The 26891-nt window shown below is 48.0% G+C and overlaps 1 protein-coding gene across 4 annotated transcripts in view; it reads left to right on the forward strand.

Annotated features, from left to right (window-relative positions):
* The first annotated feature begins 246 nt into the window (after positions 1-246).
* Positions 247-26891, forward strand: part of FAM207A (family with sequence similarity 207 member A) — a 43410-nt gene continuing 16765 nt past the window's right edge. Inside the window, exons 1-2 of one of the 4 annotated variants that reach the window (XM_027703227.1) lie at positions 247-300; positions 2445-2553. In XM_027703227.1, coding sequence (XP_027559028.1) covers positions 262-300; positions 2445-2553 — 148 coding nt within the window. In that variant the 5' untranslated portion in view covers positions 247-261. Of the gene's footprint in view, positions 301-674; positions 889-2137; positions 2168-2444; positions 2554-26891 lie in introns of those variants that run through there. The other 3 variants (XM_027703226.1, XM_027703225.1, XM_027703228.1) reach the window with 3 other exon arrangements.

Here is a 26891-nt window from a genome sequence, read left to right on the forward strand (position 1 = left end):
CACTTCTGTGGCCTGGTTGTCAGGTCCTGGGAAACACAGCTCCGAGGGGGACGGGGAGGGCAGCGAACATGGAAAACGAAGATGCATTAACCAGGGAGCACCTGTCAGGGTTTGTTAAGATCAAAACAACCGTGGCTCCAGGCCTGGAGCTTTTTATTCACCTTGGAGGGAAGAGAAGCAGCTTAGCATTTCACCCCCTTCTGTGTGCGGAAAGGTGCAGCTGGGGCTGGAGTTGCTTCGTTGAGGTGTCCACCCGGCCCCATGACTGGCAGGTGTTCGGGCTCCCTGGAGGCTCGCCAGGTATTTTCTGCTGCTTCAACTACAGAAATAATTTCTGGCATGAAGTTTTACGAGTTGTTTTCTGCCCTACCGTGGCAGCCTGGTCTCTGGCTGGTGCTACCGAGAGCTCTGTGCCGCAGAGTGTTTGGGTTCAACCTAAACGCGCCGAGCGAGCATCTCAACACCCTCTGGCTGTCTCCAGGAGCTGCCCCGGGCAGGCTGCCCGCCCGCCCCACCGCTCGCCACACGGCAACCACCCGCGGGCGGCCGGCGGCACAGCGCGGACACTTCAGCCGCCGCCATCCCGCCCCAGCGATACGAAGGGGCAGGGAGCGCTTCCCGAATTCTGCCTGCGCAGGGCGGGTATCGAGGGGCATCCCGAGTGTCCGGGCCCGTGGCGGTGCCAGGGCCGGGCGGTGCAGCCGGAAGGTCCCGCCCCGGCGGGGGCGGCCCCGGGCGCGGCACAGGCCGGGCCGCCCCTTCGCGCTCCGCTCCGCCATGGTGGGGAAGGCCAAGCGCCCGCGGCTGCACCGCGCCGCCCCCCGGGCCTGGCCCGCCCGGGACCCGATGCCGCTCCCCGCACCCGATCCGGGCCCTGGCCCCGGGAAGGTACCGCGGGCGGGCAGACGCGGGCCGCAGTGACACCCCCGTCCCCACTCCCGCAGGAAGGGCTGGTCCCGCAGCCCTGCTCGGCCCCTCCGGCTCCCGGGGCTGTCCCGAGCGCAGGGCCTCGGCGCGGTGTCGGTGGATGCCCCGCGGGCCCGGCCGCGGGGAGGCGCCGGTGATGGGCGGCAGGGGCGCGCAGGCCCAGGGCGCGCAGGCCGGGTCCCCGCAGGCCGGGCCCCCGCAGGCCGGGTCCCCGCAGGCCGGGCCCCCGCAGGCCGGGCCGGGCTGCTCCTGCTTAGGAAAGCCCTGCCGGCCCCTTGGTGCTGCTCCTGCGGGCTCGGTGTAGCCGGGCAGCTGCTGCTGCTGCCCCGCGCCGCCGCTCCCCCGCCGGAGCGTGTGATAGGGGCACGGCGGGCCGGGAGGCCGAACGGGGGAGCCCGGGGAGCGCTCCAGCACCGGGCCCTGCCTGTGTGCCGTGGGAGGCCCAGCGTGCTGCCCCAGGGCGGGTATCACCGCCCCGCTGCAGCAGCTGCGATCCCCAGGCTTGCAGAGAGCCCACGCAGGGTGGTGACAGATGTAGGGGGGTGGCAGCGCTGCTCCTGCTGCTGGGGACAGGGTGCCTGTGCTGCGTTGCAGTGGGGGTAACTTGGATGCAGCAGTGAGGATCATTGCCAACAAGTGTTGGTAGAGAAGGGGTGAGAGAAGGGGCTGCCTGGCTCATTTTGCAGTGGTTCTCTTTGATTTTAGGTTAGGGCAGGTGGAGAGGAGCTGTCAGTTTGCACACACAATCATGTAGGAGATGCAGACAGTGTCTGGTTTCCCCAGCTGTGTTATGAGTACACACTTCAGATTAAAGCTGGATGCCTTCCCCAGCCCCCTCACAGCAAGAACACAACAGCAGTAAATGTTTTTTATGTGCCTAAGCTTTCCTTGTGAGGGGGGAGGAATTGCCTGTGCCAAATACAGCTGGGTTTATACCACTATGAAGTTATGTGTCAGTGCTGGTAGATACTGCTGGCTAAAGTAATAAATTCTTTTAATCCAGCCAGAGTAGCTACTGCAGAGCTTAGGACTTAGAGGCGTTGCATGCTTAAAGCATGATGCCAAAGATCTGGTGAGTTGCTAGTAGTCACTGAATCTGCTTAATGTCCATTGCTTTAGGCTTTAATCCCCTAATCTGCTCATTTGTTGCTTATCTGTATTTTTCTGTACCTGTAATAAATTCCTAAGGATGCTGTTCGCAACTCTCCTGGGAGAGCTCTCCTGAATGTACTTCAGTGAGGCGAGGTTGGCTTGAAGCAGAAATCTGTTAGGAACAGAACGGTCCAAAATGAGACTTTTTGGAAGTTCCTCCTGTGTGGAAGAGCCTGGTGGGGGGAGGGCAGGCCAGTGGGGTGACTTACCTGCCCCTGCCAGCTCAGGAGAGGCACCTGCTCCCCACCACTGTCTCCTTCTGGATGGTGCTAGGTTTAATTTTTTTTTGGGGGGGGGGATTATTTAACTAAATGTTGCCTGGTGGTGTTTATACTGATTCCTGGTTAATGTTTCTTTTGGATAAGGACTGGGACTTCTCATCTTCTGATGTCTTTTCTGGGCTGAAGATTGACCCTGATACCCTGGTCAAGAAGCTCGACTTGGACTCCAGAAGCATCATTTCCTCCAGGACAGGTTTGTTGTATTTTGAATGAGTGCCACATAAGGTTGTGAGCGAAGACACTGGGGACTGTATTTGCTGTGGCTGTCAGAACAAGCCCAGGGGAATACAACCCAAACATCCCTTCCCGCGTTCCTGCGAGGGCCTTTAAAAGAGGTTTGGTTTTGTTTGGGGTGGAGGCAGAACAGCATGGATGTGCTTGGTGATCCCTAGATGGGGAACTAGCTTCACGCTATCTGTGGGGTGTCCTCGTGCAGCCAAAGACTCCCAGGGGTTGGGAGGACAGCAGGGCCCAGGCTGTGACCTGATCTCTGGGCTTCTTTTGTGGCTGCTTTTGCCTCCCCAGCAGCTGCCATTCGTAACCCAGTATTTTGTCAGCAAGTTGCTCGTTGTGTACCAACAGTGCTACACACACTGCAGCCTGACTGCAGCAAGTCTTCTCCTCCTATCCTTTGCTGTTGCTCCCTGGCTCAAGGGCAGGAGAGTCCAGCTTGCAGGGAATATGGGAAGTGAGAGCGGGAGCAGGGAGGAGATGATAGAGCCTTTTGATTTCTAGTCCCACAACAAGGAAATGCTCCCTCTGACTGCTTCCTGACAGGCAGAGCTTTGTATCTGAAAGCAGGTTTCCCCTCTAAATGGAACCTGATGGCACAGCAAGCTGTCCTGCTGCAGAAGGTGTGTGTGACTCCCAAATACCTTGTTCACAAACTAAATTAATTTTTTTCTCTTTGTGCATATAAATACTACAGTGACTTTGTCTTCCTGTTCAGGGCTACAAACAAACCCAGTAACCACCCAAGGGCTAGTAGTTACCTGAGCAGTGGTGAGCTGGCTATTGGTCACATTTGGTCACAGAGCAGAGCGAGGAAGTGGAGGGGTTGTTTGAGGACACATTTGCCTGCTGCCTGCACAGTAACCTTGGTGAAATGCGTTGTTTTCAAAACAGCGAGCTCGTTGTTGGTAACTCTCCTGGGAAGAGGACTTGTATGCATCTGTGTGTGCATGTGCACATTGCCATCTCTTTAATTAAATCAGACAGCATGTTTTTGAGGGCTGGCAGCCTGCAATCCCAGCCCTTCATTGCAGGCTACAGCTGCACATGTCTGGGTTATAAATAGAGCCATGCTGCTGGTCCCTGTGCAGTGCTGATGATGCAGATGTGTGGTGCCTGACTGCCTCTCTCTAGGCTATGTGCTGGCTTCCTGCAGACAGTGATGCTGACCCTGATGCTTTGTATTCCCTCTCAATTTCCAGATGATCAACTAAAAATAACTGTTCATTTGGGAGCTCAGAACTGTAGTTCAACAGGCAAAAAGTGATTTGATTATTTTTTTTTACATCCTCCCGAGCTGTTGTGCCCTTTCTTCTTGTCTCACTCTGGGGCCATGTAGAGGCTTTTTCATTATGGAAATCAATTCATTTTTTTGTGTTAATTCAGTGAACTGGAACTAGACTGTGCATACAATGGCAGACAGCCTGGAGTTAGAAAAGAGATTCTAGGCAGACATCTTTTGTCTCCTGGCATCTCTGGTCAGCTCAGACCCTGTTCAGCAGGAAATTCAGCTTGACTTCAACCCTTCCTCCACCCCACTCTTCCCTTCCCCCTCAGCTTAGTGCACAGGGCAGGAGGGTAGGATTCTCCTACACATTGCTATTTTAAGATTTAATAGCAAGACAAAAGCGTGCTTCTCTCCCACTTGCTTTTCAAGCTCTGAGAAGGTCAAGTTGGCAGACTGTAGGTGGGCTCACTCTATCTCATGTGCTTTTCATAGCTAGAGAAGATCTTTTTTTTTTCTGCCAAGGATGCCATGTGGCAGTTGAGAAAGCAGGTATGTTTGTCCTCCATCTGTGTGTGCCTCACGTTATCCAAGATTTATCAAAGATTATCCAAGACTGCTGATATCTGTGTGTTTTGTGTTTCAATCTGACCTTGTGCTGTGACTCTCTTCCAAATAAAATTTAGGCTGAGGAAGAGCTTGGAATTGGATTAAATTTTAGAAGATGTCAGCTTGGAGCTCAACAGTGGCCAGAAAAGCAAATTGGCTGCTGGGGAGGGGGAGGAAAAGAGAATGGTGTGGAGAGCATTGTTATGCCCTGAAAATAAGTCCATGGTACATGCAGCTATTCAGTGCTATGTGTAGCATCACAGAGGCTAACTAAACAACAGCAGAGCATGGTTACTTCCATGGGCTGAAAGGCTTCATCTAGAAGACCTGCTTTGATGTCCCAGAGCCAAAGGGATGCAATCCTGCAGGAAACCAAGCAATTGTCGTGGTGGGGCTTGGGGGCTGTTATCTGTGGTTGCCAACAAGAGAGACCACCTCTCTCTCTCTACATTATTTCCCCTTAATTTTCCCCAGTTTGTAAGTGACCAGCTTTTGGCTGTGGTTATTCTGAGAGAATGGAGGGAAATACGATGTGGAAGTTGGAAAGTTCAGAGTCTCTGGCAGGGTTAACATCTCATTTAACACGAATGGTTGAGTGTGCTGGTGCTGAAAGGAGATGGAAAGAGGCCCCTTGTTCTGGGAGGATAAACCGGGGGTGTTGTTTCTTGCCAGCCAAAGACCTTGTTTTTCTGGGGGTTGCTGGTGAATCCAGGGTGCCCTGTGGAAGTATCTGCTGCTCATGGTAATGGTCTGTTGTTTCCCTTGGGCACAAGGCTGATTAAGCTCATCAGGCTGTTCTGGCATCAGTAATCCTTGTGGCATGAGAAGGAGAGGGTGGAACTGTAACAAAAAATGTCACCAAAATGGAATTGGTTGTCAGTGAGTCTTGCGTTGTGTCATATAAAAAGCCAGTGGTCTAAAACGGAAAGTATTTTAATACAGGAGCTCTGAGCTGTGTCCTGCTGTGAAAAAGACCTGCTGCCACTACTTTCCCCTTCTCTGCTTTTTGTCTTTAGGTATTAGCTTGTGTTAATGCCAAATTCCAGATGATTTCCACACGCACATAGGTAACAAAAGCCAGTGCCATCCCTGTGAGCGCCGCAGTTCAGACCGTGAGTTCCTTGCTTGCTCCGTGATTGTTTCCTGTCAGTGTAGTTTACTTAGCCACTGACGTAATATAAATTCAAAGGCTTTGACATAATCTAATCCGTGCAGGGACCTCTATGACTCATGGGAGTGAATAAATCTCATCTGGGTGAGCCTCTGTAGCGTGGGAATTAAATGTTTCCTACCAAGTCAGAAATAATGGCCTGTCATATGGGGGGTTGCTGCTGCTTTTTTTTGTTTGTTTGTTTTCTTTAGCTTTCCTTCCTCAGTGTTTGCTCATTGAAGCCAGGGCCTGTTCAGGCACGGCTATGGCAAACCAGTTGCCTGTGAAAGTCTCTTTTTTTGGAGTGGATGATGAACCAGCTGTGGAATGATATGAACAACTGGACTGGTAGCTTCCTGCTTTATTTTCAGCTACTCCAGAAGGGAACTGTGACAAGCTGTGTTGTTGAGAAAGCAGAAGTGCAACAGCAGCAAGTTCATAATTGCTTGTGAAACCTTAGCTTTTCATCCTGATTTCTGAGTTTGTGACCTGAGTAGCTTTTCCTGTAGATTCTCTAGCTCCTCCTGTGCCACTGGTGAGCCAGGAAAATGTGAAACGTGGATTAAAACCATTTGCTTCCCCTGGTCCTGGACCTGTTAATGGTCTTTCAGGAGAACATAAGGTGTACCAGAGGGTAGGTTTGGATTGGACTTATAGAGTGAGTGTGGTGAGGCCCTGGCACAGGTTGCCCAGAGAAGCTGTGGCTGCCCCATCCTTGGAAGTGTTCAAGGCCAGTTTGGATGGGGATGGGGCTTGGAGCAACCTGGTCTAGTGACAAATGAAAGGCAGGTTGGACTAGATGCTCTCTGAAGGTTTCTTCTATCCCAAATCACTCTGTGAGTCTGTGGTTCTGTACCAAGGTGTGGGGCATGGAGTCATGTAGGACATCAGCCTGGACAGAGGTTGTGCTCTGAAGTCCAGGACTGTCTCGTGGCATGGGATCCTCTGTCGGTGGTCAGAGCACTGAAATTACTGAGCATCTGACAAGGAATTCCCTTATCCTCCTGAAGAGATGTGGAGATAGGAGAGAATAAAATCAGACCGGGCAGGAACCTGACAGCAGTGAACAGAATTTCTAGAGTCTCCAGGCTGTGTACAGCCTTGCTTTCCCCCTTTCTGAGGTTCTCTGTGAGTTCCTTGTGTTACCAAGCCTCCCTCTGCAGTGTCACTGACTGTGCCCTTCTGGTTTGCACCTCAGCTTCTGCTCAGAAGTTCTATATTTGCTGGGTCTGTCACATTATCTGCTTCCTTCTTCTTGGGCTCTGCACCCACTTGTCCAATTCTTTTCCTCTTTTTGAAGCTTCAAAGAGAAGCAGAGAAGCTGTGGTTGGTTGGCATCTTGGTCCTGCATTAACTTCATGCAATATGATTTGCTGTCCTGTTTTGGGTTTGTTTTCCTTTTTTTTTTTTTATGGGTGTTGAACCAGAATCCCTGTGAGACCCCTCTGGCAGTATTGGTGTTCCTGCAGTGTCTGGACTCGTGGTTACCCCTGCAGTGGATCCACTTTCGTGTTGCTGGCAGAACTGCAGACATGGCCAGGCTCCCTTTACTCTTCAGGAGCTCTTGACAGGATGCAAATCTTTGTGTCTTGTAATGTATTCCTGTCTGTTCATTGCATTTCTGCTTGTTTGTTGCCTTAAATATTATGGCTCCTCCTCTTTAGTCCTCATCCCTGATCCCCTTCCTCTTTGTTTGCATTTTGAGTTTTTTCCCTCTGCTGGCATAATAGGGTGTTTAACAATTGAAGGATTAAAAAAAAAAATCCTGTTTGTTTTAATGAATGCACCCTTTCTGAATATTAGTTCTAAGCATTTGCTGCATGTTTGGGGGATTTTTAAATCTGCTCGTGCTGGTCATTCAGCACATCCCTGGCGTGGAAAGCTGCAGGATCCTCACGGTTCTGCTGCTGTTGCTTTTCTTCAGCTTTCCATTCCGTGCTGGCAGCTGTCACGCCTGTCTTATGTTTGTTTTGTGCAGAACGCCCTCCCCAAGCTGTTCCCCACCGTAACACCCCTCAGATGGAAAGGGCTGTAAACAGGTTGCTCCACATGCCGAGGATGGCAGTGAGCAGCCTGTGAGGAGCTGCTGCAGCACCTCCGACGTGCGCGTGGAGTGTGATGTGCGGTGCCAGTCCAAAACAAGATGTTCCTGCTCCCTCTGTCTTTGTTATCAGCTGCTCAAGCTTTGGTCTGTGTGGATTTTGGGAGTGGTGAGATGCTCTCCCTGAAGCTGGTGTCGGAGGTATCGCTGCTGGCGATGCGTTTGGTGCTGTTGCACTGGAATCATTTTAACGTCTTTGAAAATACCTGGTTGGCACGTGGATCTGGGAGGAGCAGCTTTGCATTTGAGCTGGGAATTCCTGCTTTAGCTCCCCCCCTCCACCTTCTGCAAGATGTCTGTCTTCCTTCGTGTCACCTGCACAGGTCAAGGATGTGTCTCAGGACTGGGCATGCAGGTCTCTGCTCAAACAGCAAATTTCCCTCCGTGAGTTGGTGTTGCTTCTGACACTGTGTGTGAAAGTGCTTGAAACCTCCAGTAACAGAATTTGCAAGAAAGGAAAAATTCCCAAGAAAGGGAAAATGCTAGGCAGAGATTAAACAGGCAAAGTGATATTCTTTACCCTCTCCCCCAGGCCCAAGGTTGGCCATCCTGGTAGCTTGATAAAGTGACAGATGGCGACTTACCATGTCTGAGTAAATGGCTTTAGCAGCAGTTTAAGTTCCTTTTCCCTTGCTTTTTAGCTGAAATCTATTTGGTTTGTTGACTGCATCATGAGGAGCTGCTCTTATCTTGGCAATGCCAGATCACCTTTTAAGGGCAGATTTGGTGTGTGAGAGTTTTCTAACAGGCTGTTATAGAACTGCCCTGTGTTTGAAAGGAGCTGCGATGGCGGTCGGTTCTAGCGGTTTGTGGTAGGGGAAACCTCTCCAGTGAGGTCACACGACCTCAGTCTACAGGACACCTCAAACAGATTCTGTAGTTTTCAACAACTCACCTTGAAGCCAGAGGGTTTTTCTGTTCCTTTGGTCCAGAGGATTAAAGTCAGTGGGATCTTGATTCAGGAGTCAGATTGACCAAGTTCTGTAGCAGTGGTGAACAGCTGTGGGGACTGCTTGAAACAGAGAACAGTGACCTGCTGTGGGGAGCTCCTGGGAGAATTTGGAGTGAGAATCTTACTGAAAGCTAAAAACATTGGTGCCTTAAATGATAATAACTTAAAAAAAAAAAAAAAGGTAAAAAATCCACACCACTTGAACTTGCTGTAACAATTTGTCTGTGCTGTGAGAATAGCTGTAGGAATCTCCACTTTAATTAAAGTCAATGCAATTAATTTAAAAGCAGTAAATGAGTGTCTGAAACTCTGAAACTTGCACTATTTCCAGTGCTTTGACTTCCCTTCTGGAGACAGACCATTTCCATGTTGTGAGCGCCTTCTGCCAGATTATGGGAATCAGTTGTGTTAATATTTATGGAACTAATTAACTGTTTTGTTTTCTTCCCCTCCCTCTAGCTCTGGCTAAGTCCCTGTTCTTAAAATTAACATTAAAAACCCCCAAAAGCTCTAATTAACTAGTGGTCATGGATACTGAGCATTACACAAACACAGGAACGTTTTCCAGAGAGCCCCAGGCTTCCAAAATGTTTGCAGCCTGCTCCAGGGGAGGAGGCTGTCGGTGGTGGGAAGAGCCTGAAATGAGTCTTTGGAGTTTGAAGGATGTGTCAGATCCCTGTTCTTTCTTATTGTGGTTGGCTCCTTGGCTGTGCCTGCTGCGTAATGCTCACCAGCAGCACTGGTGGAAGTTCAGTGCTTGCCCTGGAACAGCCTTTCTGTGCTGCTGGGTGGCTGGAGAGGAGGGTGCAGCTCAGTGAGGGACTGGGGACTCCTTTGGTGAGGCTCCTGAGCTGCTGCTCTGTTCTTTTGCAAAGCCTTCTTCTGGCCTTTGTGAAAGTCGAGTGCCCAAACATGTGCTTTTTAGGTCAAACATGCCAGTCCCTTGTGCCACTGAAGGGACTGAATTTGTGGCCAGTGTGCCTCTTTGCCTTCCTGGCAAGGTGTGACAGGGCATGGCAGTTGCATGTCATGCCATGTCTTGCTCTGTGTGATCACGAGTTTTAAAAGGATACTAATCTAGCCTGCTATTCTCCTGCTGAATAAATGAGTTTAAAATGGTCAGACATCCTTCCTTACACAAAAATAGATCAGCCCTGCTTAGGAGAATACTGGATCTGCAGCATTACAGAAGAGGGTTATGAACTGAAATCTTTGTCTTTGCTGTACTAACGCTAAAGCTTTGGCGTAATTGAGTTATAAAATTATAAGTGCTACAAAGAGAGAGGTGGAATGGCTCTGCACCTGTGGCAAAGGGACCTCCCAGCACAAGTCCCAGTAATGCAAACCTCTTGCAGGGCATAAGAGGGGTAGTTTCACCCTGCATAAACTGAGAAACTGAAGCCCAAGAGGGGTGAAGAAGCACTTGTGGAGAGGGCAGATGGATAAGTGGAGAGGGCAGATGGATAACTCTGGAAGTCAGAGCCCTTTCCTTCTCCCCAGCAGCAGTATGAGGTAGTGTCAAGCTGTCAAACCTCTCTGAAATACATGTCCTGGGAGTTGAATAGATGCTCTTTTTAGAAAATTGGTAGAGGCTGGTAAAGGGTGGATGGGATGAGAGGTTTCCCTCTTCCAGGTTGCCCCTTCTGACTTGCCTTGACATGCTTTTGGGGTGCAGGAATAAGTCAGCCTCCTCTTTCTTCTGCTGACAGCCCTGGGAAATGCCTGTGCGAGGAAGGTTATTTTGCTTGGGTATTTTTTCCACGAACTTCCATGCTACATAAATCAGATTTCTGTTTTACTGACAGATAAATCTTTGCTCTGCTAATATGGGTCTTACTGAGGCTGTGTATTTAAAGGGAGATCTCAAGTGTTCATGTCTGTCATTCAGACTAAGAGGGATCTATAGTATTATTCTATTCTATGCAAGTTATCTTTTTTTCCCAGTCTTTGTGAGCAATTTATGGGCCAAGGTTTTCTTTATGCTTGGGTGAAAATGCATGTGTCAGCTGAAGGTCTGTTTACCCCCTTTAGCATTTCAAAGTGGCACTATTGATGCTCATATGTGGCATAACTGGTAACAACACCTAATTTGGGGTTAGCTTTTTAGTCAAGTGGCTTATAAAAAGGAAATAAGAGGGTGTTTTTTTTTTAAATAAGGTCTTTAACACCATAAATCTCAGTGTACGTCGTCTAAGCTAAATGCAGGAAACACAACCATGCAAGGATTGAATGAGTAGGTACTGAAGTATTCTGGGTTGTTTGAAATTGTGATTTGGACAGGTTTAGATTGAACTAGCAGTGTTGCAAATATTCCGTGAGGCTAACCACAGAAAATCCTGGAGAAAATCCTGCTGGAGGTGAATAGTGTTCAAGCAAGAAGGGACTGTGAGCTGCAAGGTACTCTTGAAAACATTCCATTTAGTGATATTGGTGACCAACTCCAGTGAAACACGGTGTTCTAGAGAGCCTGTGGCAGGAAGTCTGAGGGAAGATGGGGCACACAAACTTGTTTCCTGACCCCCTCGTGCTGTGTGCTCGACTGTGCGTGGAGAACACACAGCAAATCAATAGATCTGCTTAAAGAATCTGGGCTTCTGTGGGTATCCTGGACATTCACACCTCGTGTGGCTGTGCATGTGCAGACTCTGGGCTCATTTCCTTCTGTTGCATTTCCTGGCTACGCTGCTTTTTAACTTTGTTTTTCCTTATGTCTATTTTCCTCTCCAAGATTATTTGTAAATTCAGGTCACTGAGTGTTCTTATGTAACAGGAATGTGCCTCTTTAGCATGGGGAGGACATTCCCAGCTGCCACGGGTAAAGGCTGTGTCTGTGCATGCAGGAGTTATTTTGCAATGGGCTTTGAGTTGAAATAACCTGGTGATCCTATCGATAGGGAGGCATGGAAAGGCTCTTCCAGACTGCAGGAATTCTGCTGCCAGAAATCCCAATTTTAAATTGCTTTGTTCAGTGACACTTCCGTGTTTTGCTCAGTGAAGCCTCTGGGTATTGCTTTTGATTCATGCCAGTGATTTGTGACAGCAGGGCTGGGCTTAGGTGTGGGCTGGGCTTAGGTGTGCTCCTCTGCAGATGCAGGAGTGCTTGTTGCTTTAGTGCCTGTACCTGAGTGGGTTTTATTTATGGAAATAGCATAAAAATGTGTATATACTACTAACGTGGGGTTATTATGACTTCTTGATATATTATCTTCCTCCAAAATAGAGGGTATTGGGCTGTTTACCTGTATTGGATGTAAGTAGCAAGGTTTTGGTAGTGGGGGAGAGGCCAGAGCTCTCATGTTCTGGACACACCCAGGTCCAGGAGCTGAAGTGCATTGAGTGCAACCACAGCTGAGCCTGTCGGCCACAATGGTGCTGTGTCTGGAAAAACATGTAATTAGGAAGGAGTAAAAAAAAAAAGAGGAGTAGAAAAAATGAGAGCCCTGTGAAGACCAGGGACAGAAAAGGAGGAGAGGAGGTGCTCTCTCAGTGGGTAAGTGTGAGGAGGAAGGAGCAGCAGAGAGCGACTGTAATGCCGTTCCCTGGCCCCTTGCACTGCTTAAGGGAATCAGGAATGAAGGAGTCAGAATGGAGTGGAGCTGAGAAGGGTGGGGGAAGGTGTTTTAGTGTCTGTCATTGTTTTTCACTGCCTGATTTTATTTTCATTGGCCATACATTGCATTAATTTTCCCCAAGTCTGGTTGCTTTTGCCTGTGATGGTAATTGGTGAGTGATCTCCCTGTTGTTTATCTCAGCCCACAAACTTTTCATCTTGTTTTCTTCTTCTATTCTGTTGAGGAGGGGGAGGGAGGGAGCAGCTGGGTGGGCGTCTGGCAGCTGGCCCAGGTCAACCCATTACATCAATGTAGCTCAGTAAAAATTGAGATGAAGCTCAGTACCAGGTAGAACTGTTGCTCTGTGGCTGTTCCTCTGCCTTCCTTACTGTCTCTCTCGACTGAATGTCTCCTGAGCATTGTGCAGATCCACCTTGCATGAAAACTGAATTTCTTTGCTTTTCATTAATGCTCACAGATGTTTGAGCAAGTCATTATCCCACGTGTCTGTGGTATGTGTATACCTGTAATAACACTGTGGTCCTTGCGTCCTGAGGGTCAGAATTAGAACCTCTCCCCTCCCTCTATTCAAGGAAGGAAAGGGAACAGAACAGGGCACAGCCATATACTCTGAGTTCAGGGAAGTACAGAACAGATCTTGGGTCCCTCCAGATGTTTCTTCTGCATGTCTTCACTGTGTGGGAGGTGCTGCCTTGCTCCAGCTGTGCCTGCATTGTTGACAGCTCTGTAGCAAGAGAGCAGAACAAATCTGCCAGAACAGAGAGTGTTCTTTTTCAGATGTTAGAAGTGCTCATTAGAGGGCAGCAGAATAACTCTTCCTTTTTCTAGGTCAGGTCTATATTTTTGAATGATATTTTTCATCTCCGCAGGGCACAGAACAAAATTTTCCAGTTCCTCCTTCAGTTTTTCCTGGTGCAGTAAGTGTAAAAAACAACGATGCTTATATGAAAACCTTAGCCAGTATAAAAAAACCAGGGAGTAATTATAGTAAAACCTGCTTCTTGGAAGCTTGGAAGGGTTGCAGGCTCAAACAAGGGAGAGCTTCTCTAAGATTAAACCACAAATGGTCAGCACAATATGTGGAAAAGCAGCCAAAGGAATCTTTCAGAGCTAACTTGTTTTTTGCTCAGCCTAATTCTTATTTGACCTATATGTCCATATGCATTTATGGATTTGTTTGCTGTACTCCAGCTGTGGCTGCCACCTTTTTCTGCTTGAAGAAAATGTTAAAGAACCAGTCTTGCTTCATCTGAAAGTAATCTTTAAATGAGATCTGATGGTACCACCATCCCCATCCTTTGTAATGTAAATACTATAAATAATTTTGGCGCAGTCTTTAAGGGCTAAGTGAGGCTGAGATTTGGAGTCCAGCATCACAATGCTTAAATGCATTATTTATTATGTAACATCCGTGGAAGAAGGCTGCAGCACTGACTTTGCAGCTAGTGTGCTTCAGGCTTCAGAAAGAGCTGTGTACAAATCCTGGCTAGGAGTGAACATCTCCTGTATGAATATCTCCTGGACACGTCTTACTGGCAATATTTTGCACACTGTTGACCTTTTGGGGGAGGTGAACTGGTTCCAGCAAAGGCAACTGGAGTAGCAGGAATAGTAGGAAAAATATTTTTTTTTCCAGTTTTAGCAGCAGCAGCCGTTGGTTTCCAACAGCTGGCTCTGATTTTTGGAAGGTCCTCCGTGGAAGCAAAGCTTCATTAACTAATCTTTGCTTCTTGGCCTGGCATTGTAGAGCACATGTGAGGATTGGTGGGGGGGGACACGACACGTTTCTCTCTTACTCACAATGTCTTGGGTGTTTTGCCATTACATTCTGCAGATTTCCTTATCTCCCTATCCCCTACCCGAAGGTGTCCACCCAAAGGGGCAGGTTCCTCACGACTTGGTGGGTGCCATGTGTTCCTCACATGGGTGGGGGCTCTACCACAGCACCATGGACTTGGCTGCTGCTCTCTGTCCTGAATTATTTTTAGGGTGGTGGTATCCAAACCTGCAAACCACTGAAATGTTTTTTCGTTGTTCCTGGCACAGTGGCTTGGATCAGTCCCACCTCCTGGAGAAGTCCAGATTGTGCTTTGCACTCTTGGTTTGAGATCTACCATGAAGCTGGCATTTCTTCACGTCGTGCTGCGACACCTCAGCAAAGGCAGGACTAAATGGGGAGGTCCTCATCAGGAGAGGAAAGCTGAACAAAGCCAGAAAAATGTGAAAAATAGCTCATAGCTCTTGGCAGCTCTTGGTCCATTAGGTAAAATTAATATCCTGTCAGCGGGGTAAAAAGATTGAACTCAGTCTTAGACAAGTGAGACCCAGTGATGAGTCTGTAGGCATGTGGATCTCAATCCATTGGACTGTGATCCATATTAGGAAATTAGCAGGCACAGTGCTCATGCCATAGCCCTTTTCATGCAGAGAAATACTCTTCCTGCCAGCATCTTCTGTGCAATGTGGAAAGATCTGCTGGCCTCTCCTTTACAGGAGAGCCTCTCTCTTCTGGGAACTAGTGTGGTATTTTGTTGGGGATGCAGGTGTTCTCAGTAGCTGTATCTTTTGGGGCATGGTGAGCCTAAATATTTCAAGGTACTGCTTGGGAAAAGGGGTGTAGTTTTTGTGTTCAGAGAACACTTTCTTCACAGGAAGGATGCCAGTCCTTGTTCCCCTGTAAGCATGGGGATACTGAACGCAGAGAGGTGAGGAGGCAGGTGTGTCTCAAGGTCTGCTGTTGTAGTCTCAGACTTGAGAAGATCAAGGCAATGCCAAATGTCTGGCAGCTCTGAAAGGTGAGGGCAAGGAGTGTCAGAGTAGTTTGATCCTTCCCCACCCCGTTATTTCTTTTAATGTCCCGGGTGTTCTTGCCACAGCTCTGTGCTGGCAGCTGCTGATCTCATCACTGTGTGGGGTGGATGGGGCTGGACCCACTTGTTCTAGTGCAGACACAGTGTAAATGAGACTTCTTACTGTCTGCCTGTGCTGCTGGCAGGGGAGGTAGAGAGAATGAAGTACAAAGTGTCAGAGCCCTATCATTTTTTAAATATTTTGCTTGCTTTAAAATAGATTCTACCAGGAGAGTGTCGTTCCGAGATGGGTGACTGATGCTGACCTGCAAGTTTCAAATAAAGAAAAGGGGAAGAGGTGATGGGCTGGAAAAAAATTTAAAAAGGCTGCTGCCTTTCGTGGAGGGGCCAGATCTAGATTTTTCTTTTTTAAAGATTTTATCTGCATTTAAGTGAGCCAAATGGGCATGCACATTGGAGTAGAGAGGCTTGCTCTAAGACTTTTTCGGAAAAACAACTCTCGGGTGACACAAGACACAAAGTCTTGTGTGAGAATCATTGTGGGTAAGACAGAGAGTCCCTGACAGAGTAGTCAAGCCTGGCTTTGTTAGGAGATGGAGAATGTTGTGGGAGGTCTGCAGTGAAGTGATGATCACAGGGATCTGTAGAGGGGCTTGGTGGTGGGGTGGTGCCTCTGTCCCCTGGAGCCAGGCAGAGGAGTGGGGTGGATGTAGGCCTATCCAGGGGGGAAGATGCTGTGGGAGTGTCTGTGTTGTGTAAGATGGCAGAGCTGGTGATCCTGCTGGTGCCTCCGGGCTTTTGGGAGCTCTGGATTGTGAGCTGAAGCAGAAGAGCAGTTGAGACAGCATAAAAGTGGCAGCCACCAAAAGTGGCAGAGGCTGCTGGAAGAGATGGTGAAGCAGTGTTTGGACCAGTTCCACTTACGGGGCAGTCTGGGCTCACAGGAGGAGGGAAGGAGACTTCATGTGCTTGGGCATCACCTGGAATGAATGTTTTCATGGGCTAGGCTTGTTGAACTGTGTCATCAACACCACCACACAAAAAAAACCCCAAACCAATAGTTCACTGTGTAATGTTGGAGTGGTAGAACTAGTAAGATCCATTCAAGGTTAAAGGGCTGTTGGGAACACAGAGGCTTCATGCAGACACAGGATCACCTCAGTCTGCCCTTTAGGGGCTTCTGCTTGGCAGCTCCAGTCTCGACCTTGTGGTGAAACGTTTACTTATCAATGGCAGTCAGTTAGTTGTATAGTGCTGCAAGAAAAAAGTCACTTTGTGTCTGGTCTGGACATAACTTGCCCTTTGAACTGGGAGAGCTGTGGAGGCAGGAGTGAGTCCCTGGGTGCAGCAGGTGTGTTAACCTGCAGTAGATGCTTGAGAGTGGGCTTGAGTTATCTCTCCACTCCAATTGCAGACCAGAGCAGCATGGATTTCATGCCTTGTGCTTCTCCAGGTGATTATTTTTCTAGCTCCATTCTTCAAATGCTTCCCAGTTTTGAAATCTGCTGTATGTGCTCCTAGAAAAGGAGAGGGGAAGGGTGGGGAGGGTTATGCATTGCTGATCCTGCGTGTCGGTTGTTGCCCAACCAAGCTGGAGGCTGGAGATCGAGTGTATGCCTGTCACAAACAATTTGGGAAGCTTTCCAGGGTATTCTCACCCTCCTTCCTACTTTATATTTATGCTACTGTTTTAGTCCTCTGTGTGTGCAGCAGTTTATAAAACCACTTCTCGTGCAAGTGTTGTTGGAACTGACCAATCAGAATGTGACTGGGATCGAGCTAATAACTCTTAAATTGTGTAAATAATGAAAGTCTGCTGGTGTCATACAGGTTGAGTTGTGGAGCTCTTTTCCATGTCTAAATTTAAAATTATCTTGTATATATTGCCTAAGCAGGCTGTCAGGTAAAAGAAATCAATATGGTTACATTTAATATATGGCTGTTTGTTTGTAGAAGATGTGGTTGGACTTTGTGTTCCCTCAGTGCTCCCAAACTGTAGGTGTTTGGGTTTCCTGGTGTGTAGGAGCTCTGACAGCTGCAGATGGTGGGATTAACTCCTTGACGTATTGTTGTGCAACAGATAGGGCAGCATGGGGAGGGAGAGCACACTATGTTAATCTGCCACACAGACTTTAAAATCAAGGGCAAGCTCTGACATGTGATTATTTTTTTCATTTCCCTGTCAATGCATCGAGTGTTGTGAGTGGGGAAACGAACCCACGCTGTGAGGAGCCCGAGACCAGACGCGTTAAAGAATCCGAAGAGAAGTGCCAGGAGAGGAGAATTAATCAACGGTTAAAATAACCCAGTGGAAATTTTGCCATGGTCCTAAAGCTCTGAGTAAGGTTCAGAGTAATTACTTCACGAAAAAAACTGATTGGAGCAGTCAGGAAGTGTCTCTAGAAGCTCTGCCTCTGCTTTTCTTTCTGCTGGTGTGTAGGCACTGCCTGAGGACTCGTGGCTGTGATGGTGTAGAACCTGATGGCAGGTTCACTGAGCTTCTTTAGCACAGGGGCAGGAAAAGCACCCGTGACTCGTCTCACATCAAAGGCAACAGCCAGCCTGGGTGTAGGAGCTCATAGCTGTGTCTGCAGCCAAATGCTGTCCTTCCTGAGCGTTGCCGTTTATCTGTAGATTAGTTTTTCAGCATTAATGCCAAAAATGTGGAATATGAGCAGTGATTGAATGGATCATCAGAGATCTTCTTCCTGGAAAAGATGACTGTGAGAAAAGAGGAGCTGATGAAGTTTGGTAAAATAGGATTGCCACGGAGGTGAGGAGAGACTAAACTTGTTCCCAGTGAGCTAAGTGGAAAAAAACGAACTAGAAGATGCTGGGCTTGGGACAGGCAAAAATCCTTAAGCAAAATGGCAGTTAAGTTGCAGGACTCTTTGCACATATTTGTTCTGGATTTCTGATGCCCACGTGGGCTACCAAATAACTGGTCAGATCCCCAAAAATAAAAATACATTGGAGGTACTGAATGCATAGACTGTATACTTGGGCATTGTCTGCATGAAGCTGTGGTCAGGCCTGGTATGTTCTGAGCCCAGTTTCAGTGACCATTCTTTGTCTCCTGAAGGTACAGACATTCACAGCTGGAGATGGGGCAGAGGGGCTGCCAGTGGTACAACTAAACAATGCCAAGGTGGAATTCTTTTTGTCTCTGCCCTGATCCCAAGTCCCAAATACATTCAGGAAGTCAACTCTGCCGCTTGGCTATTTTAGCGTAAGGTCGTCACCGTGTTTCTAGTGCAATCTGAAAACTGAAATGGAAGTGTTGAGAATCTAACCTTGTACAGTTGCTTTTAACACAATTCTGTGGCAGAGCTGCTGGAATGGAGAGCAGCTGATTAGTATACTTAGGAGATACAAGTTAAGCTTCGGGCTTTTTGATCCATTTTGCCTGTAGCGTTCTTGTAACTGGCTGGAAATTGATATATTTTCCCAGTTTGTTTTTGCAGTCATTAGTATGTACTTACATTCTTCTCTCCTGTGCTTTCTGCTGCCCTTCAGATCTATCATGGAATTAATTGGTGAGGGAAAAAGATCAGGGAAAGAAATTTGTCCACTGCACATGGCAGGAGTTTGCTGGCAGTGCTATGTCAGGTCAAGCACAGAATCATAACACACCTTTCTGTAGGATAATAACTATCTGCTCCACATTTCTTGCTTCAGGATAGGATGTACAGTTTTTGTCTGGAAAATAAGGCCTATGGCCAAGACTGGAATCACTGGCTACTTAGCACTAGGGAGGAGAGGAGAGGAGAGATTAAGGTTGAACAAGCGAGCAGGGGAAGAATACAGTGAACAGTAGACAATAGAAATGCTGTTTCTGCTTTCCTGGAAAAAGGGTAAGCTGGTCCTAAGAGATCCTAAGCCACTGTTTGGAGGCTGGGAAAGAGCCACTGTTTGGAAAGCAGAGACTGGGATCTCTTGGAAAGGGCAGGGATTGATTGGATTAACTAGGGCAGCACTGAAAGACAAAACTCATCAACAAGGAAATAAGGTGGGGCAAGGCTTTTTTTAAATCCTCTTTGTTGTTTAGTCTTGCCTGGGGGATTAGGTGCTGTGAGTTCCTTAGAAGAGGCTTGAACTTTCTCTCTGCCCCTTTGTCCCAGCAAAAGATGTTCTGTGCCTCCTGGTGTGGCCCTTCCTGGAGCCTGGAGCTTGGTCCCAGCACATTGCATAGTCTTGAATCCTGTGGTCTTCTGCCCAAGCCTTCCTCCTCACCTCATGCCCATTCATAAAGCAGACCAGAGCATTTAGTCCTCTCCTGTGTTTTTCCTGCAATTCTGTTTTCTTCTGTTCATTGGTTTATTCTAAAATTCAAGCTGTGTCTGTTTATTCCTTGTAAAATTCCCACATGCACATCTGAAGGGAGGTTTCTGTTGTGTTTGCATCTTTAAATTAGAGGCACGTGATCCTCTCTGGGTATGTGCTCTGGGCCAGGCAGGGCAGTGCAGTGTCTGAGGCAGTAGCAGTAGGTTTATGTGTATCCAATGTCTGTTATTGTGCCTGGGACCAGTTAGGAATCTGCTGTTTGCAAACACAAAACGTAACTTGTAAGACCATGGCAGTCAATATGCAGAAGTGGGCCTGTGTATGTCTCCAAATGTTAATGTGCTGTATTTTTCTTCCATTTCTTTTCCTGCCTTTCTCCTTCCTGAGCTCCTTGTGGGGTAAAGTTTAGTGTCCAGACATCTCTGTTTTTTTTCATGTCAGCAGGTCTCCAAGAGCCAATTCAGGCACTTTCTTCCTTGTTATGTGTGTCTGAAAGCTACTGCATCCTTGGTGGGCTTGCACAACCTCTTACCACCAGCTTCCTGACAGCCTTGAGCTTAGTGGCCTCACCTTTTACCAAGATCTCCCTTCTGGGTATTCATCTGAGGCAGAGGTGTTGACATCCCAATACCTCTAAAGAGTGAGTAGGAAAGTAAGAGAGGACTGTAGAGATGGTGGAAAGCTCGTTCATGGGACAGTTATGGGACCATAGGAGGAGAGGAGAGTCACCTGTGCCATAACAGGCTAAGCTACACAGCTGTAGAGCAAGTGATCTGTGGGGAAGAAGAGAAGGAAGAGATCCCATAGCAGTGTTCATCAGAACTGTTTAACAGACAGATGTGGGAGATACAGTCAGGGTTCACTCCAAAAGCTCTTCATTCAGAGCTTGCACCCAGGTTTCTCTCTTAGGAGTCCTACCAGCTACTCCCCTCCTTTACCTCCTCCTGTCTAACAACAGGGCTCTTCTGGACTCAAACCTATGTCTAAGTGTGGCTGGGAAATAAAAAAATCAAAGTTGTGGTGTCCTGCCAGGTCATGCCTCTGGTCGCTTTCCTCCTCCCATGCCACGTGCTGCCTTATTTCCCAGTGGAGCTGTGGCCGCTGCCTTTTGGCTGATGGTTCTTCTAATTAGGTCCTTGGGAAGAGGCAAAACTCAGCTAAGAAATCTGTAGCTAGAAACATCAAAGGAGAAGGTGAAATCAGGGAGGAAGGAGGATTTTTTCAGGCTGTTGATGAGCTGGTGTTTAAGCAGGTCAAAAACTACCATTTGATGTTGACCCCTGAGCTGTTTCTGAAGCTGCTTCTGTTTTGAACTTCCAGGCTGCCATCAGGGTGGGAATTGGTGCTGGGATGTTTGATCAGGAGAGTTGTTTCTCTCCCTCCTTGTCTGATGGTCAGACACATGGTTCTCTATGGTTCCTATGTGGGGGAGAGCTGTGCTCGCAAGGTGAGGGTCGGGGTGGGTCAGCCAATGATTTTTGTGTTTCTCTTGTTTCTGGTGGCTTGGTTGGTGCTGTCACTGCTGAATCTCCTGCTGTGACAAGATCTTTCCCACCTTCCCATGAGGCTTGGCATAGGAATTAGTGTGTCTTGTAAGAACAAAAGGGTATCCACATTGGGCACTCCCATCTTTTGATGGCAACCAGCAGGGAAAACCTGGGCAATATGGCAACACTTTCCTTAAAATGCCTTAGCTGGGCATTTTGAAACCTCAAGTGCCTGCTAACTGTTATGAAAGACTAGTGAGCTGCAGAAGTAGAAGGCTGTAGATATCACCATTGCCAAATCTAGTGAGTCCCCCTGTTCTTCCAGCCCTGAGAGGTTCTGCAGACATTCCCTCTGCCCTTGCTTGTGAACCTGTCCCCGGGGCCTGGGACTGCTTGTGTGTTCATTCATGTCAGGCTGGAATGAAGGCAGCAGTTGGCCTAGAGGTGTGTTGCTACTGATAAATTTTAACTTCAGTCTGAAATAGATTATGGGCACTTTAGACCTCAGGACTGAAGTCTAAAAGATCAGTCTCGAAGAGCTCCCTGTGCTCCTGACCATGTGTCTTCCTGGCCTGATGCTGACTTGGTTTGGTTCAGTTAAAGGAGCAGAAAGCTGCCCTGGGTGCAGGTTTGTCTGGGGGGATACACGCCAGTGCTGGGGGAGGCAGGGTGGAAGGAGCAGCAGCAAGCCCCTGGGTAAACTAAACCAAAGCTAAGCTCTCATTTGCCTGCCCCCTGAGCTGCTCTGTGCTGGAGTCTGCCCACTGTTGTCTCTGTGCCAAGTTTCCAAATGTCATGTGTTGATAATGCTGCTGGTATTGATATTGCTTCACATTCCATGTCGATCTTTCCAGAGGAAAGAACCCTGGCTCTGTGTCATTAACACAGAAGTTGATTACAGTTGATTTTTTTTTTTTTTAGTTTAGTTCCATTAGAGGCAAGCAATCCAATATTGCATTCAGTATTCCCTGGAGCAGGACAGCACTTTCCAGGCCTCTTCCCTGCTCCCCAAAACACCCCCGAGCATCCTGCCAGCATCACTGCAGAGTTTGAGAGTGTGTCTGCAATCCCTTTAGCAGTAGGTGGGGTGTTGGCATACAGAGGCCTTGGAGTGGTGTTCTGGGAATGTAGCCTGTACAGGCATGCAGTGGAAGAGGCTGCCAGTGTGCCAAGACAGCAGATTTACTGAACAGAGTGTTTACTAAATGAAGTCAGGGCTCCTTCCCTGATGCACGGCCTAGCAAAGGCTGAGGGCTGCCCACCTTAGGTGTGGCTGGCTATACTTCAAGCTTTTTGACTATTGCCTGACATGTTTAACTGGAATATGTATTTTGGTGGAATCCCAGCTTGATTATAGATGCTAAAGTGCAATTTCTGCCTAAGGGAAGGTTTTTTGAGGAAGTACAGGAAAAGCGGATGTGTGACTTTCAGCTTCCTTGTCCTTGAATCTCAGGCTATACAGCTCTCTGGACAATGGTGGCAGGCTGGTCCTGCCTGCTGAAGGAGTATCCTCTCTGCTTCCTGAGTGTTCAGCCTTGCTGAAAAGGCAGCCTGAGGTCGCTGCTTGCCAGTGTTAAAAGGGTCTATTCAGTCAGGACCATCCAGCAAATGCCTTTCCTCAGGTCTAGATTGCAACGCAGCCTTTAGATGCTGATTTTGCAAATCTCCCAAGAAACAGGGAAGCTGTTAGCTGGGAAGAATACTTGTGTGGATCTTCAAGAGTTTTTCTAGGATTTCTCACAGTTTCACCTGTGCTTTCATTGTATCCTTGATTGATGGACACTTGTGAAGAAGGGAGTGGTTCAGGAATACGTTTTAGGTAGTCTTTTCCTAGTTTGGGCAAGTTCAAGTCCATGTTGCTGTTGGAATAGTTGCTGCCACAGGAAATGGTGGGATGCAGAGATCAGGCTTGGATGTTACTTTTGGGTCAGCTGTCATGTTTAAAAAGTAATAGGTTCATATTTTTCTGCAAAGCACTGATTGGCATAAGCACGGGTGCTTCTGAAAGGGAGGTTGCTGGAGTGAAGTATTTGGTGACCCTCTAGCAAACTAGAGGCAGGGGAAGTAATGACAGGAGGAATTCTCTCCTCTTCCAGCTCTTTTCTGCCTTCTGCTGTGCCCCTAAATGCTTATTCCTTCTCAGCTAATGAAAGAAGAGGATGAAACTTGTCCAACTTGTGCCTCATGTGCCCTCTGGAGAAGAGAGGACTTAGTGAGTAGGCTCTTCAGGGAAGAGAAGTGATCCTCCTGCCTGCCTTCTTGGAAACATCTCTTTTCCCTGTCTGCCCAGGTGGGCTTTCTATGGGCTTTGGGTTTGCCGTGGCAGCCCTGCACCTGTCAGCTGGAAGACAAACCTCACTGTACATTCAATGGTGTCCTGTGGATGTCCAGCCTCCTTTAATGTCCCTGTTTCTGCCCCTTCCCTTGCTGTTCCTGCTTCTCCCCTTTCTTTCTGTGCAGGAGCTTCATCCTTATCTTCCTGTCATTTGGACCTGTCATTTCAGCCAGTTTTAGTATTCTTCTCTTGACCTTCATGGCTCAGTTCTTTCTCCTTCACTGTGGAGACGTTTGTGATGTGATCTTTTCTCTCCACTCTGCGCCGCGGAAGCTCCTGTACGTAACTCCCACTTCTTGCTGCTCTTGTTTTGTTTTTACCCTGAAGTTACGTAGCTGCACAGTCTACTCAGTTCAGTTTCTGGCTGACATTGTTGTATTGCCTGGAAATATAATTGAGTATTGATCACAGGGCATTCAGCTGTCAAATGAGTTAATATATTAATTACGTGTAACAGTGTGTCACTCCAGTAATGTTTGTTACCTCCTGGCTTAGGTAGTGTGAGCGTGTGTTGAGAGGAAGGGCGTTAGAGGGACCTTGGAGCAGCATGCTGTGTTTGCTTTCAGTTTTTGCCTTTTAATAGTTATGAATCCCTTCACCAGTGGTGGTCTGGGCATTGCTGTTGTTTCTTGCCTGTTCCTGCTCGTCATTCTCTGCTGATCATAAATTTCTAGAAACCTTTAACTATCTCAGTGGTTACTCCAAAAGCTGTTGGAAGCCAGGCTGGAGTACTCCCAGTTAATATCATGCTTCTGGGGGCTTCCTGGGAAATGGCAGCACCTCCCCTTTCTCAGACAGAGCATCAGTCTGTCCTGACCTGATTTGGGAGCTGAGTAGCTGCTTGCTGGTAGATGCCTTCCTCTGTCAGGCCTCCATATCACAGGGAGTGCAAATAAATTCAACTTGTCCTCTTTGCTCCCTGGTGATCTTCATTGATCCGACTCCCACCCCTCCCTTAGACCTAAAGAGTGCATCCATTGTGGATACATGGCTTAATAAGGAAGAAAATGTTTCTCTGCTGCAAAGTCTTGCTACCAGTTCACACTGGATTCTGTCCATCAAAAAATCTTCGAAAACCTCTGGCCAGAGGCAGCTTTTAGTACGAACTGTGTGATTAACCTGAAACTACATCCCCTGCCAGCTTTCCCCATGCTACAACTAGAGTAGAACATCACGTAAACTGATCTCAGTGTGTGTGGTGTCAGATTCCTCACGTGTCCAGAGAAGGGTAACCGAGCTGCAGAAGGGTCTGGGAGCACAGACCTTGTGCTCCCAGGATGAGGAGCAGCTGAGGGAATGGGGGTTGTTTACCCTGGAGAAAGAGGGGCTCAGGGGGCACCTTCTCCCTCTACAACTACCTGAAAGGAGGGTGTAGCCAGGTGGGGGGGTTGGTCTCTTCTCCGAGGTAACAAGGGACAGGACAAGAGGAAATGGCCTCAGGTTGCACCAGGGAGGTTTAGATTGGATATTGGGAAAAACTTCTTCACTGAAAGGGTGGCCAGGCACTGGAAGGGGCTGCCCAGGGCAGTGGTGGAGTCACATCCCTGGAAGTGTTCCAAAGGCGTGTGGATGTGGTGCTTAGGGACAGGGTTTAGTGCTGGAACCTAAAAGTTGGACTTCATGATCTTAGATAGAGGTCATTTTCAACATTAATGATTCCAGGAGATATGGAGCTTTCTCCTTTGTGTCCCTCCTGCTTAGTGACTGCAATGTCTGTGATGAGCTAAACCCCATTTTATTACAAAGGTTTTAAGGTATTTGGGGATTTGAATACTGGTCTAGCCAGTTGTGTGGCTGTTCACATTAGCACAGTTGGCAGTGTAGCAGAGTCTTGTTGAACTTCATGAGGTTCACGTGGGCCCACTCCTCCATCCTGTCAGCAAGTTCAACAAGGCCAAGCACAGGATACATTACTGGTATAGCTGTAGCAACATCTCTCCGTGTTTTAAGGCATCTGATGGAATGGTCTTGCAGGACGTCTGCTTACTGTGGAACACGCTCAGGGCTGTTTTTATTTTGCAGAGTGGTTCCTATTTCACATTTTCTAATGAAAAATTGCCTAAAAGTCCATTTGTGCCCCCGAATTGTCGGTGAAGGAAGAAACAAAAGAAGCTGCATGTTATCTGAGAAACAACATGTTTTTCTGTGCCTTCTTACGTATTTGCATTGAAACAGATGCAAAGAGAGGGTTGAAGGTTCAGCCTTGTGTGGAGTTTTATGTAATAAATAGTTCTGTAACTGTTTTCATAGAATCATAGAATATGCTGAGTTGGAAGGGAACCCATCAGGACTATCAAGTCCAACTCCTGGCCCTGCACAGGACATCCCAGTAATCCCATGATGTGCCTGAGAGTGTTATCCAAATGCTTCTTGAACTCAGACAGGCTTGGTGCTGGGACCAGTTCCCTGGGGAGCCTGTTCCAGTGCTCAAACACCCTCTGGGGGAAGAACCTTTTCCTAATATCCAACCTAAACCTCCCCTGACACAACTTCAGGCCATTCCCTCTGGTCCTGTCAGTGGTCACAGAGAGCAGAGGTTGGTGCTGCCCCTCCACTGCCCCTCCTGAGGAAGCTGCAGACCTTGATATGTCTCCCCTCAGTCTCCTCCAGGCTGAACAACCCAGGTGCCCTCAAGTGCTCCTCATACGGCTTCCCCTCCAGATCCTTCCCCATGCCCATGGCCCTCCTTTGAACACTCTCAAATAACTTAATGTCTTTTTTATATTGAGGTGCCCAGACTGCCCCCAGAACTCAAGGTGAGGCCACCCCAGTGCAGAGTAGAGTGGGACAGTCACCTCCTCTGACTGACTGGCGATGCTGTTTTATTTTATTTAGTTGTTTTATTAGTGTCTCTTCTTTCCCCAACACTTCCTGTCAGGTAAAGTGTGCGCTGCCTTTGCTCAGCAGGACCAGAAGGGCTGAGCCCTAGAATTCCTCCTGCCTCTTTTCCTCCATCTGAGGAAAGGTCCAGCTGTAGCTCTTCCCACTGGCTGCATTCTGTGTTGTCAGCTGGTTAAGGGAGAGGTTCCTGCAGGCCCTTGATTCACAGAGTTGCACAGTGAACACGATCTGGTTGCCTGTGCTTCCCCATTTCAGTTGAAAGAAACAATTCCAGATGATACAGTCTGTCTGAGTCTCTCCATGTCCTATTTTTACCAGGAAAATGGCTTTGAATGCTAAACCTGACTCAGAGAAATAAGGAAAACTCAGTACTTCTACCAACAAACCAGCAAATCCATGAAATGCATTACCTGGGAGGAGGGGGGAAGGTGGGGCTCTGTATGTAACAGATTACAGTGCTTGCTGTAATCCCTGAGAAACAGCAAACAACTCCACAGCTTGTTCTAGGTACTGTCTCACACCTCCTCCTGTGTGCAGATGGTCTCCTGCCAGGGCTGCAATGGCACCTGACAGTGGCATATTTGCCTGTCTGCTGTGGAAGCCTGTCCCTCTGTGCTTTTGTCCCTCTGTCCTCTGAGCATCTTTAAATTCTTATTTTTTTCCCCCCCTTTTCCCTGTGGTTGTCTGTCCCCTCTCCTTTCCCCAGCACCCCATCAAGCCGCTGCTTTGGTTTGGAGGGGAAATGCAGCATAAAAAGCTGCCTGTGGCAGGTGTGGTTGGAACTAGATGGTCTTTAAGGGCCCTTCCAACCGAAGCCATCCTCTGATTCTGCAATAAAATGCAGGGTTGCCACTGAATCCATCCACTGGGAATGTAATAACAAGTACAGCCAAGCAGAGCTGGCTCCTCTAAGGAGCCAGATATGAAAGAGCAG

This window comes from Neopelma chrysocephalum, unplaced genomic scaffold (genome assembly GCF_003984885.1).
Source record: "Neopelma chrysocephalum unplaced genomic scaffold, ASM398488v2 Primary Assembly neopelma1_211, whole genome shotgun sequence".
Lineage (NCBI taxonomy): Eukaryota > Metazoa > Chordata > Aves > Passeriformes > Pipridae > Neopelma > Neopelma chrysocephalum.